This window comes from Condylostylus longicornis, unplaced genomic scaffold, assembly GCF_029603195.1.
Source record: "Condylostylus longicornis isolate FDR11 unplaced genomic scaffold, ASM2960319v2 ptg000004l, whole genome shotgun sequence".
NCBI lineage: Eukaryota > Metazoa > Arthropoda > Insecta > Diptera > Dolichopodidae > Condylostylus > Condylostylus longicornis.
Window position 1 is genome coordinate 20,028,251 of NW_026577973.1, and position 15,261 is coordinate 20,043,511.

Below are 15,261 nucleotides of genomic sequence, written 5' to 3' on the forward strand. Positions count from 1 at the left end.
TGCTCGAGTACCTAAATTAAAGCTTGAGCAGCTGCAAAAAATACCATAAAAAAACTTCAAGGTTTCAAAAAATTTCTTACGAAATTATCTGGTTAAAAAAAACTGAAAAATAAAACAAGTGAAAAATTTGATTTTCCCTAAAGTTCGAATGCTTGGTATTCTGAAGGTACATAAAATACAAAATTAAACAGCATGACTATTTTAAACCCTTTAATAGGCCTTTTAAAAACTGTTTATTTAAAGTTACTATCTTTTTCGGAACGAAAGCTATAATTAAAAAAAACTTGGTAAAATAAGTAAAAATTTCATGAAAATTCGTTAAAATTCCTGGAACTCAGACACGTTTGAGATTTGGCACATAGTCCGGAACAAAAGTTTTACCCGTTTGAGATCCTCCAACCAATGATATATGTTGTTGTATACCTTTCAGAATTAACCTGTATAAATATGCGTAGAAATACAAAAATGAAAAATTTTATATAATTTGAAAAGTACATAAATAGATTGCACATATAAATAAGTAGAATTAGGCAAAGGCAAAAATGTTATTGTTCTATTTTGTAAACTGTGGTGTTAATTGATCACATTTAAGGGTTTTACAAAAATATGATAGTGGGAAAAATTTTCCACTTTCATATGGAAACGGTATTCAAAAATACTTTACGTACTATAGGACATGTTATTGATTCTTTGAAAAAAGAATGTTACAAATTTGTTTTTAAAGATATTATAGACGACTATTTGCTCACTTTTATAGGCGAAAATTTCATAAAATGATAGCAAATTTACAAATTTTATTTAAGCACAAATTCTTATCTAAAAGTATTTTGAAATTGACATTAATTTACAACAATTAGCTATCGTTGCTTAAACACAAGCTGCATAATTTTATCTTAAAAGACAAATTAAACTTCATTAATATCTTTACAGTCTTAATACATAACTCAGAGTTCTAATATAGTTCTAACAGATGTATGCATAATTATACACAAATTAAACGAATTCACCTGTTGAATTTTGAGAATTCATTAAAATATTGTGTAAGTTTTTGTTATTAAGTCGTAAATTTCATATTTAAGAAAATGGGAAAAAAAAAATAATATTCAAATTAAATTTCATTTCCATATTATATAAAAATATAATATAAGGATAAATAGAAAATATAAAATATTATAATTATTAATTTCATTCAGTTCGTCTGTGCGTCTCTTAACAAGATTTCTACACTCTTTATTTTATAGAAAGCAGAAGTTCAATACATGCAATCTTTGTGGAAAAAAATGTTCAAAACAAAAATTCAACTTGATTCATCTAAAATTCAACCTAAGCCAGGAGTTCGAATATTGATTCGGATTTTTATTTATTACAAAACTATAAGCTTTACCAAACTTCTTTAAAAAAGCAAAAAAATGGTAAAAATTGCAAAATCATCATAGTAAAAATTCTGATATTTAAAACAAAAATTGGTTACATATCGTAGTTTTTATGTTTTAACAGCTAGTCTAGCTCTAGACTAAAAATATTTTTCAAATTACTTTACAAATCATTTCTTTGTTACAACTTTATGTAATTATGGCGTTGTTAAAATAAATTATCCACTAGCACTTTAAAAAAAAAATTTTGAAAAATGTGCTTATTAGTTTCACTCTGTCCGTCCGTCCATCCGTCCGTCCGTCTGTCCATGTGTCTGTTTACAAAACTTCTAAATCCTTGAAGATAGAAAGCTGAAATTTTAAATGTACATAGATCTTTACTAGACACTTATTTCCGTAGAACAAAATTTTCACCTTTCTCCCCCCCCTCTAAAAGCTATACCCCCCTAAAACCCTAAAAACGGCATTTTTTAACTATTTATTGCAGAGAAACCATAACTATTTTTCAAATTTTGCAAAAGCAGAAAATTAGTGCCTTGCTTCTTCTATCGCGGCATATTATTTCTGAACTTTAAAAAACAAAATGGCCGTTAAAATTTACCGTTATCTAAACCCCTTTTTTTCAAATTTTTAAGGCCGTTTTTCTTTTATACTGTACGTTACAGGAATCTGAAATTTTAGCAGCATCTTGAAATTTGTAAAATTTGAATATTTTGCACCTTATACGTCCGAATCTGCAAGCCTTTTCAAATTTCTATAAACGCAAAAAGCTAACGGTAAACTCCATGACATTAAAAAATATAATTATTTTTCTTAACTCACACAATTAACCCTTAAAATCGAGCATTATGTTAACCCCTCTTTATATTAATTTTTGCTTTATTTCAAAGACTGCATAAATCATTCATCCTAAATATATGCAATCCTAGAAATAGTTTCGTATATGAATGAAAATAATTCCAATAGCGTGGTAGGTGTACATAGATTGTATTTAAAAGCAGCATTCTCATTTGGTGAAGGGAAAAGTGCTACAATACAAACAATGGTTTGACCAAACTTTATTTAATATACAACAATTTACAATAAAAATTTTCAGTACGTAACAGTTATAACTAGATACATAATAAATGTATACAGTACGACGACACCTTCCCGCTTAGAAAGTCTATTCTAACCAAACTTTAACATTGTCAACTCTGTTTTGAATTCATTATTTCACTGTAGTACGAGTTAGATTTCATTCCCAATGGACATAATAGCAAATTTAATTACGGTAGCATTTTTTTAAATCGAGTTTCACAAAAGCTGTATGTAAAGTAAATCTATAGAATATAGAAGAAAAAGTTATTTTTAGAAAAAAACTTGTCTGAATATGAGATTATATTTTAAAATGGGTACGCATTAAATTGTCCTCAATATTTTTTTTTATTTCAGAAAAAAAAATTAATAAATGCAAAACAGAAAGTTTATAAACATAAAGGTAAGTAATAAAAGGGTTTATACTGCCGAGTTAAATTTAATATAGGTAAATAGTAAATAAAATGAGAACTGACAAAAATAATATGTTCATATAAACACTTTTATTACATAACTATTCTATTTTTTAGTGCCTTACGAAAAAAAATTTAAAAAACAAAATCGTTATTTGTTTCACTTTGCCCGTCTATTCGCCCACCCGTCCGTTCGTCTGTATGTTCATAAAACTTCTGCATTCTTTAAGATAGAAAGTTGAAATTTTATGTATGTAGTAACAAGTTGATTTTTACTAAATCCAGAGAAAAAATTTTAAACGCAGAAAAGTAGTGTTTACGCCAGTTGGCTTTTTCCACAGGAAATGCTTACATAAAAATTTATAATTATTTATTTGAACTCACCTTCTTAACCGTTGAATTCTACTATTACATTTTGCTTCTGTTTTTGTTCAAGAGAAAAGTTCTACTTTTCAAACAATTGGTTTAATAATCCAAATTTTTTATACAGTTTCTTACTTACATTCAGTCATAAACATACGGAATCAAACTGATGTAGTAAATCTTATAATTACGAGGTATGCTTTTTAAAAACTTCACTTTAATTTTAAAAAGCCTCTCTGTAAAATGTAAATTATTTACATAAGTTACGTAACTTAAAGTTAGTCGGTACTGCTAATTCAAATACAATTTAAAAATAAAGTTGGGTCAAACCAATGGTGTGTAAAAAAGCACCTTTCACTCTAAAAACAGAACATACCTCTTTTAAAAACAATCTATCACATTCTCAAAAATAACTTTTGTTCATATAGCAAAATATTCCAAATGATTGCATACATTTAGGATAAGAAAAAAAAATGTGTTGAAAGATTCCTTAACATAATGGTGAATTGAAGAGTTAGTTACGTGAGTTAAGACAAATGATTACACTTCCTGATGGCATAGCATTTACCATTAGTTTTTCACATTAACAGAAATTTGGAAAAGTTTGCAGTTTTGGCCGAAAATTCAAATTTTACAATTTGCGGCAGGCGATAATTTGATACATAAACGAAAAACTATTAAAAATTTGGAAAAAACGTGTCTTAATAACGATTTATTTTAACGACCATTTTGTCTTTTTAATGTTCAAGTGTGTCGTGTTGCGGCAGAACAAACCTTTCGGCATTTCCGGAATTTAAAGAATGTTTGTGGTTTCGTTACAATAAATAGTCAAAGAAAGACATTCTTAGGACTTTGCAGGAGTATAACTTTTAAAGAGAGGAAGATATGTAAAAATTGTGTTCTATAGAAACAAATTTTTGTTAAAGTGTACTTGCGTATAAAATTTTAGTTTCATATTTTAAAAAGGTACAGAGCGGATTGATGAACGTACGAACTAATAAGCACTTTTTTTCAAATTTTTTTTTTTTTGCAAAAGTGCTATAAAAGCAGAAAAATAATAAGTTCTTGTACTACTTTAGGAAAATTTTTCGTTGCCAGTAAATGCGATATCCTCTTTCATCCTTTTGAGAAAAAGGATCAAAGGTACATAGTTAGTAAAGAATTTATGCGGATTTCAAAATCTTTATCTTCGTCAGATTTGAAACAAAAATTTATTCTTTTATTCTTTGTTTGCTGTATAACCAAAATATTAACACACTCAAAATGTTATTGATGGAATTTTTTTATAATTTTTAAATATTAAAATGCTGAGATTTTTCAGAAATATATCTGCAAAATTTGAGTGATTAAGTGTGACCAAATTAAGCGGAAAAAAAATTCACGGAAAAAAAAAACAAGGAAAATTAACTGAATTTAATTTTGATACAGCGAAATATATGTATATTACAATTCAAATTCGATAATTAGAGAATTTAAAGTAAATATCGAAAAAATTTGGCAAATATAAAAAAGGTTTTCAATTTCCCAAAAACCCTCTGCCAACACCCTTTGAACAGATTTTATGCAATACATAAAATATTTTTCAAAAACTTTACAATCTCTTATCCCCTTATTCTTATACTTTGTAATCAAATTGCACGCACCCGAAAATTTCCAAGATTTTTAATTTTAAAAATTATATTTTCCATCGATATCAAATTAATTAATCCTTATTAAATTATAATTTTACAAAATATTCAGTAAAAACTTTGAGAATATTATGCTTTTTTCAAATGTTTTACAACTCATGTGCAATAAATTATTCGAGCAACGAACTTTTTTTCAGACCAAATTTTTTTAAAACTCATCATTTTACATTATTTAAAATCATACTAATTAATAATACATGAATAATAATGTATATTATGTATATGTATATTATATTTGATCCTCATAAGAAACTTTTTTTTTACAAAATTGAATTTAAGTTAAGATAATTTGAACTGTAGAGCTCCCTAAAGGTTAAAAAATTATTTTTGAAACTTTTTCATTTTCAAAATGAAATTTTTTACTTTGTGGATTCTGGTGTATAGTATGTATGCTAATGTATAGAATTTCTTTTAATCAGAGTGTATATGCATGCACAACATATAATATAAGAAACTCGAAAGGTTACATAAGGTTATAATGATATATTGTACATATATAATTATTTATCTGATTATATCACGTAAGTATTCAGATACATATATCTCAACTCAAAGGCAAAGTGTTTCATGTATTTATCGTAAAGTATAAGTGAGATATAAATATTAAACAATAGTCAAACACTTTTGATCTACTTTTTTAAGTTGAAAAATCCAAAAGATGTTCTTTAAAAAAGAGAAGACATCAAGAATACTATACTTAATTTTCAATCTATGACTGCTTTTATGTGACTGTCACTAAAATTTTAATGTATTTAATATAGAATATTCCGATTGGTTGTTTAATAATAAAACTAAAACCTTGACCTATATGAATTATTATTTTTAATTGTTTAAAATGCCTTGAATTAAAATCGTAAATTCTATAAATTTAAAATGCCAGTTATACGACAGCATTACATTTTCGTAAAAAAATTTATAATTAATGCACAACTATTTTCAATCTTACACTCTAAATTTGCTTGTAATCTGAAATTTATATCATCAAAACCTTCAATTATTAAATAGTTTCTTACTAATATTGTTGCCTAAGGATATTTAATTATTTAATTAATAAATATTTTTTTTTATTTCGTATTATTGAAATTAATAGCTGGTAGAGCTAAATTTTAATTAATAAAATAAAAAAAACTTATAATACAACTTTCTATATGTGTATCTTACTTTACAATGAACGATAATAGATATAGTTGACCGTGTTAACTCTGAGATGCCAGTACGAATAAATGATATTAAATGGCGTTTCATACAATCTCTGGATTTTTATATATCTAGTGCTATTTTATACATACTATATAAACCCACACAATCTAAAAGAGTTTACCTGAAAATAATGGCAACATCACTAAATGCGTTTGTTCAAAATTTCAGCTTTGTAGCTTTAATAGTTTCTGAGCTATAAACAAACTGCTTATGAAGTTGTACCTGCTATATGCAGTCGAGAAATTTCAACAGTTTTTAACATAACAACATATTTGCTTGTGCAGCCTTTCTTGAATAGTTTCTGCCAAATAACTTTAGGAGTTGTATGGTATCTACCAAAAGCGCTCATGAGATCTCAATAACTTTTAGTAAATATATCTGCTATTTTACTATTTTTGCGAGTGCTGGTTGGAATGACAGGAATCAACTGATTGGTGTTTTCGAATTTTGAAGAATTTAAAATCATTATAAAGAAGAAAACAAAAAGAATAGAGCAAATAGACAAAGGTCAAGGTTGTACATACGTTTGATCCGAGATATAATTAAGATTTAAGGCAAAAACAATATCTACCAGCTATTGAACAGAGTATTTTTTCCGTAAACAACTTTTACTCGATTTCAAGCACGTGGGTAAGTACCTACTGGTATTCGCGAAGAATGTGGGATGGTTTTATTAAAACAAAGAAAATTCACACTATATGAAATACTGAAAATTTACTCAATCCACCTCCAATATATCTGTGTTCATAAAGTAATAAAATGTGATTAAATTTTTTTTTAAACATTAATTTCTGTAAATAAATTATAATAAATATGCATTGTCATTAAATACTTTGCAATAAAACAAGTTTATTAACCTTTTTCAAATTTTGTATAGATGTAGATGTGCGTAGATGTTGGACAAATTTATTACAATATTTAATTAATCTACAAACAATAAGACGTCAATTTCTTTACGCAATTTGAATTTTAAATAAAAATAATTAAATAAAATATTTCACATGTTCTACAAATAAATTTTGTATTTGAAGGTCTGGAACCTATTCTTGTAGTCAATACATTGAACTCATTTTAAATTAGATTTCCATAAAATTTTTATTTTAAATTTTTCTATTGAGTATACTACACAATAAGTATGTATATACATACATACATATTTTCACATTTTTCCACTTATAAAATTTACTTTTATTACAAATATATTTGAATATTCTATTTTCAAATATGTATGTATACATTTTGGTAATAAAAGCCGTTATTAACTATACTTTATATATTTTATACATACAAAAGTAAGTATGCCTGTATAGACATCTCTGCGAAAGGATGCAATAAAATTTTACGAAATATTACATAGCTTTTTGAAGTTCTTTGAAATTGAACGTTCTTATTTACTGAGAATCCCAATTTTGAAAATTAAACATCAAATAAACATAGAAAAAATATTATAAAATTCATATTGTAGGTATTTGCAATTTGTATTAAGAACATAGAATAAGAATCTTGAATTCATATAAAAGTCATTATGTATATAATATGTACATATTTATGTTCATATATACACACCATATTTGTTTTGTTTATTGAAAAAAAATTATATTTGAATAAGAAATGCGTTTCACTTGTAAATGTCTTTATTTGACATTTGGAATTTTCGAAATTTCTAGAAATTTAATTTATATAATTTTTTTGTTTGTTTTTTCTTCTTCTTGAATATTTAAAATGATCGATAACCCTTATTGAGAAAATTGTATTAAAATTATGTACACACATACATAATATGTGTGTTTATGGATATGTACATATGCATATGCAAATTCCAAAATTTCTTTTGAATGTTTCGACTTAAAAGTTCCTTCTCTTCCCCGAACACATGTACAGTAGTTCTTAAAATGAGATTTCACATAAAGACGATTTTTCAGAGAACGGTGGAGTGACCAATAGTAACACTGCGTTGTGCGTTGGTACTTTGGCCCGAAATGGGCAAACGTTCCCATTTTAATATTGTTTTGGCCCCATGACTTATTTTTTTCGTTTTTAGTCATATTTGACCCATTTTTTAAATCTTCAGAAAAAATTTAATTTTTTCACCTTTTCAGAAATTTGTTATACAAAATTTTATTAGAAAAAAGTAACATCCTAAAATTAAGTTATGATATTGCGAGTAACACACTCTTATTATTAGAGATTCAATATTAATTGTGGTCATTTTCTTGTAAGATAGTATTGTTAGTGTTAAAGTACCAAAAATATAGTTGCAAAAGTGTTAGCACATCACATTACGTTGTTAGTCCACATTATATTGTCATTCCTGTTGCAACTTGTGTTTACAAACGCCTATTGATAAACTTTTGTTGAAAATGTAACAACAGTTTTTATGTCTTTTTTTTTGTTAAATATCATTGGTGTGAGAAATAAAGGAAAGGGAAGAGAATGGAGAAGTAAATTTCAGGATTTCAAAATTAACAATAATGTGAAATTAAAAATACAAATATTTGAAATTTGAACAAAAATTTAAATTAGAATACAAACAAGTATTTAGTTGGCAGACCTAAGCATTGGTCGAATTTGCGTAAGTTCGGCCCTTTTTCTCGAATATTTGGCCAAATTAATTTCTTAATGCTTGATAGTGAGCTGTCAAATTAATAGCATCAGTTTTGAAATTCTAGTAAGATATTATGTAACCTTGTAAGTAATTTTTGCATAATTAGATTCAATTTGTATTTATAAATGTATTTAATTTTTAAATCCTATACTTGCGCAATTACTTAATTGCCAATTGAAGACTTGCGAAATTATTTAATTGCAGGAACTGGTATTGGAAAACTGACTTATTTTTAAATATCTTAAACTTACAATTGAGCGTTTAATAATAAGAAATATTATTATTTCCTTTTATCTGTTTACTTTTCTTATCCCATTTAATAAGAAAACAATGCTAAAGAAATTCAATTTGATTTTTAACTTAATTAAATGATTTTCGCTTAAATAGAGGATTTGTATTTGATTTCATTTCAACATTAAAATTCAATTTTTGAAATTCTATAAAAATATGTATTAATAATGAACACTTGAATGAACCTGTTCAAATTTCAAGGCTATGAAATCATTTAATCAAATAAATCATATTAATATCATAAAAAGCCGTGAAATAGACAACATTTTAAAATATATAGAATTTTTCGTGCGTATGTTATTATTATAATATTATACAATAACATTGCTTTGTATTATTATATGAGTATGACAGAAGAAAATATATAAGTTAAGCTGTGAAAATGCGTGGAAATAATTCGTACACAAGATTATTGCAGGTCTATTTCTATATACACATCTTCCAATTTATTTAAATTTTAAAATTAGTTTTAATTCATTATAAAGAAGTCACAAATTTACTTTTATTTCAAAATGATAAGATGTAACTTGAAAACCCATTAGTATTTCATAAGTTTTCCTTATGTAATACTAATGGAACAAACTTTTCATACGAGGCGCTCAGCGCATTAGTAGCCAGGTAGCATTGAATTGTACCAGGTAACTGCTCTTTTTTGTTAATTTAGTCTAAATAAATTTCATAAATTTTATGAATGAAAATGAACTTTGTATAATTTAAGCAATGCATAATAAAACTGTTACGGAACTTACGGAACGGAGCAGCTACATTTAGAAAAGTTTTATTAATTTCTGTTCATTTTTACTTAATTTTTCAATTTTGAGACTTCTTTGTATATTGCATACTTACCTTACCTGTACATATTATGTATTTCTGTTATTGAATCCACAATAAAAATACGCATACGCATATATGGATAGGTGTATATTAAAATATTTCGTATATAAAAACAAAAGCCTCACTCTCAGTTCAAATTAACCTTATCTATTAGGACAGAAATAAAATTGTAATGAGTTAACTGAGAAAAACTTTTCAAAATAAAACGCTGAAATGAGGATACGAGTACTAAAATATAAGTCAGGGATATGACCTTAAATTTGACCATTTAATTGATCCAAACATAATAAATTTCGTATCACATTAAAAAGTATCCATAACAACGCCAACAAACATCTATGTTTACAAATGTTGTGTGTACTCGGTATGTTTATACACAAATGTATGTACATAATTATATCTATATCCATAACACTTCGAGAGTTCCATTAAATTAAATATTTTATCGGAGAGTATACAAGTTACCTTTATATTACAAAAAAAAAATTCATTTGATTTTTATCAAATTTTTCACTACACACGCAAACATATTGCTGTATATTATTTTTCTTTTATAATTTTATTTCAAAAAAAGGACATTTTTCTTTGATTCATCCCTTTTTACATAATATAGCACGTATTTATATGTATGTATGTAGATATGAGTGAATCGTAATAGAATGTTCGTTTTATTACAAAATGAAAATTTTAGTAATATTTGCTCTTATGTCTGAGACTTCGTTCTTATGTTCAGAATCTCTATTACGTTATATCTTTACAATTCAATGATTTGAACGGAATTTTAGAATGTAAATTAAAATTATCTTTTTAAATAGAAATTTACAATGAAAAATCTAATTTTATTTTAATTTTCTTCTTTTTTTCTTCACAAAAATATAAATTATTGTGATAAGAAATAATGAAGTAAATCGTATGTGTGAGCACGTATGTTTAAATTGGAATAAGTATTTATGCAAGAATATTATAGGATACTCATTATCATCATATTAAAATGAAAATTTTAACAAATTTTTTTTAAATAAAAAATAAAACTTAAAATCATTATACTAAATTGTTAGTGATAATAATATTCATTGCGTTGAATAGGTGTATTAAGTACAACTATTAATTTTAATTAGTTCTAATTTGATGATGCATATAACTTAAATATGAAGATGAACCGAATTGACAATACACTTATAATCCAAACTGACTTTAACAAGTTTTTGAACTGTGTTATTTTATGTAGCTTATTTCTCAAAAAAATAAAACTATTTCAACTCCTTTGCACTCTAAAATTTTAATTTTTCAACAAGTGAAAATACTGCTTTTAAATACAGTCTATGTGTGCCTACAACACTATTAAAATTATTTTCATTCTTATACGAAACTATTTCTAGGATTGCATATATTTAGGATGATACATACATGCAGTCTTTGAAATAAAGCAAAATTGTGTGACTTAAGAAAAAGTATTATATTTTTTAATGTCATGGAATTTACCGTTAGCTTTATGCGTTTATAAAAATATGAAAAAGGTTGCGGTTTCGGAAATATGACACGTCAAAAATTCAAATTTTACAAATTTAAATAGGCGATAATTTCAGAGGGGGTGAGGATGGAAAAAAATTTTCTTCTAACAAAATAAACTATTAATTTCAGGCTCCTATAAGTTGGAGTCTGGAAGAAAAACGAAATGAAAATTTTAGAAAAAACGGATTTTAGATAACGGTAAATTTTAACGGTCATTTGGTTTTTTAAAGTTTAACTATAGTATGCCGCAATATAGTATAGCAAGCCACTATCTTTCTGCGTTTGCAAAATTCGCAAAATGCTTATGGTTTCACTGTAATAAATATTTAAAAGATAGCATTTTTAGGATTTTTGGTGATATTACTTCTAGAGGGGGAGATGAGTAACACTTTTCTTCTGCGGAAATAAGTTCCTTACAAAGATCTATGTACATATTAAATTTTTACTTTCCTTCTTCAAGGGTGCAGAAGTTTTGTAAACATGTCCACGGTCGAACAGACGGTTAGAATGTACTAATAAGCACTTTTTTTCAAAAATTTTTTGGAAAAGTGCTAAAAAGGAATTTAAAGAGCAAATTTAATTTAGTAAAATTTTTTTCTATTCAAAGCAAACTGAATTAAAAATTTTCTTTTGGAATAAATAAGATTTTTTCCCCGCACAAGTAAGATAGGGTTATGCAAAATTATAGTTTAAATTGAATGCAACACGAAGAATGAAACATTTGCAGTTCAATAGAGTATACGACGCAAAAACCTAGAACGGAGTTGAAATTTGGCACAGATGCATATATTTACTGAAACTGAGCATAATTGACCCACTGAAATCGCTACTTCAAATTAGTTTTAAAGGTTATAAAAACTGTAACGTAACTAATAGCTCAATCAAATTTTATTATTGTATATATTGTATTAGAGTATTCTTTTTACTATATTATAGAACATAGATGTTCTAATAATCTTTGCATTATATAATTCGAAAACATAAGATTTTTATATTTAAAGAAATATCAGAATATTTGTGTTGTATTTGTATGTACAGCAAAAATGAAAACCAACAGCTCGGGAAAAAAGAGAAGTAAAAACAAAATTTCACTTGAAATGATTTATTTAAAATTATTTGAAAAAATGATAATTCCTTGTGTCTATCGTGAGAATTTAAAAGTACGGGATTTCGGATTTGAGCAAAAAAAAACAGTTTGGCAATGCTATTTTGCAGTAGACGAAGCAAGTTGTCATTAAATTCCCATCACTCAATTAATTTAAAAATATTTTTGGTTTCGACACAATAATTTATCAAAAAAAGGTTTCCTTAAGACGTTGGGTAACCATAAGTTTCCTTCTAGAATCTAATGAAAATTAATGGAGCAAAACTAGTAATTTTTTCCAATATTTTTGGAAATATGATTTAAAACAAATTTATCATGAAAGTAAAGTGTACTACAAGTCGATAATGAATCTGAAGGCTCCCAAAAGACCAGAGTCCTTTAAGTGGTCAATTCATATATTTATTACGGACAGCTTTTTTCTGCCCTTATTTTAAAAAAAAAAATTATTTATAGCAGAAGAGGAGAAAAATTAAAAACTTAACGCATTGTTGTAAAATTATTAACCATAAATTTAATAAAAATCTTGAAAACATGAAAATTTTCTTAGAATTACTTAATTCGTTATACATTTTTATTACAAATCAATAAAAATTGGAAATTATGGCATGAAAAATCAAAATAATGAAAAACTTTCGAATTTATTCTTGCTAATAAAGCTTGCCAGAATTCGATGTGCAATTGCGTTTTCTTTCGTTTCTTTTCTGAACTACAAATGGTAATTTAGTAATTTTTTGCAGCTTTATAATTAAAAATATTAAGAGAACGCAAAAAAATTCTAAAATTTTTCCTTTAAAAAACTTCATAAAAAATGTCAATTAGAAGACGCTGAAAAAAATGGAAACTGGAAAAATTTTCTTATATTTTACTTCAACTTATTTGTATATTGAACTGAAATCTAAGCTCTGGGCTTCTAAAACAGTCAACAGTATGTGGGAAAATTATTTAGTCAACATGTTTAATAAGTAAGAAGTTAATGGAGTAGTTCAGTCGAAATCGCAGTTTCATTTATTTTTGCCGGTTCATTTTGTACTAATCAAATTGCATATTTATAACAATTTTTAATAACCGAAATATATTTGAAAAGTGTATGATCGCGAAAAATTAAAATGAAAATTTTTTTTTACTTTTAAAAAAATATCTCAACTTACCATTGTTATTGTTGTGATTAAAATTAGACTTTGATGCACAGTTATTATTAAGTGAATTGAAAAAATTCACTGCTCCAGTTCTTCTTAAAATCCAAAACATGGTTCAAATATTTTTGAATTTTTTTTATTAAATTTTTTTATTTTATTAATTTACTATTTTTTATACATTTATTTTTATTACATTTAAAATCACAATATTGCATTTAATTAAAATGTAAAATTTTTTCATAAAAAATTATTGGAATTTCATTTTTATTTTATGTTTTTCATATGTAAATTTCTACTATAAAAAATAACAACAATCAAAAAATAAATAAAAATAATGTTAAAAGTGTGCATATTTTATGGTTACTCTATATGCAATGCAGATTATATTTAGAATTGTCTAAAACAAAAATCGTAAAATTGCTCCATTAATTTAAATGAAAAAATTTTTATTTTGAGTACATTTGATCTACAATAAAAAAATTACTGCATAAATTTGAATTAAATGAATCGTGAAGCTTCAACTTATTGACTAATCTGCATAAAATAGAACATATTTATAGGCGAAATTTTTGTTTTCCAAATTTGTTAATTCTGCAATGAAAATTAATAAATTACAATACAATTGATTGCAATATAAATTATATCTTTCACCCATTTCTAACATAATTGGAAACAAATAGTGTTTGTTAATTTCATCTTGCCCTTTTGCCTCCCAGTTTGTCCGACTGGGCATACGTTTACAAAACTTCTAGAGTTCGCATGGTAGAAACTTAAAATTTTATACATATAGATAAATCTTATTGAAAAACTTATTTTATTTGAAATAAATTTTTACATATCTGGCATTTTGATTATAAATTGAGCAAATACCATCTTCAACAAATTATTATGTCGAAATCATAAAAATATATTCTAGATTTCGGAGAAGTGCTTCTTTATCGGAAGCGCTTCTCAAACAGTCAATAGTATGTTTAAAAAAATTTTAGTACTTAGTACATCAGTTTTTCTAAGATGAGAAATTAAAAATTTTAACAGCTTCCAGATAATATTGAGTAATTTATTTTGTTAGAAGAAAGTTTAATTCTGCCTCGTCTCCCTTCTAATTTCCAGAATTTCACAATTAGCCAAAAATTTCAATTTTCAGCAATTTTTTTCTTTAAAACTATTAACTTTATTAAAACTTTTTATATGTATAGCTAAATATTTTAAATCACCCAATTAACCATATTACGCCATCAATTTGCTGCGGTTTATTTTAATTTTATTCTAATGCTATGAACTAATAAATATCGTGACTCAATTCTAAAAACATTAAACCTAGCGCTGATATGAATTTACTTTAATTTATTTGAATTTATTTGGGAACATGATGTATTTAGATTGATAATTTTGAAAATACTTCAATAAAATTTTTAGTAACTAATGACCTTAACCTTAGGCATCAAGGAAAAAGTTTTCAAATCAATAAGCATTATTTGTAATACATATAACAATTTTCGATTTCCTGAAATGTTCCGAAAAAATATCAGTTTATTAAAAGCGACAATAAAAATTGCTTTTTCTTTCTTTTTTCATAATTTATTATGAAAAATTAAAACCTGTGTATGACCACACTGTTACACGTTTTGGTAACATACACGATTATTTAAGAAATGGAATATTTT

General features: G+C 25.6%; 1 protein-coding gene across 1 annotated transcript in view; it reads right to left on the reverse strand.

Moving 5' to 3' along the window:
- The window catches only part of LOC129612189 (homeobox protein 2-like), a 65,986-nt gene extending 52,216 nt beyond the window's left edge, over nucleotides 1-13,770 (reverse strand). Inside the window, exon 1 of the mRNA XM_055525711.1 lies at nucleotides 13,610-13,770. Within this exon, the coding sequence (XP_055381686.1) occupies nucleotides 13,610-13,709 (100 nt within the window). The 5' untranslated portion in view covers nucleotides 13,710-13,770. The remainder of the gene's footprint in view (nucleotides 1-13,609) is intronic.
- Nucleotides 13,771-15,261: the final 1,491 nt, after the last annotated feature.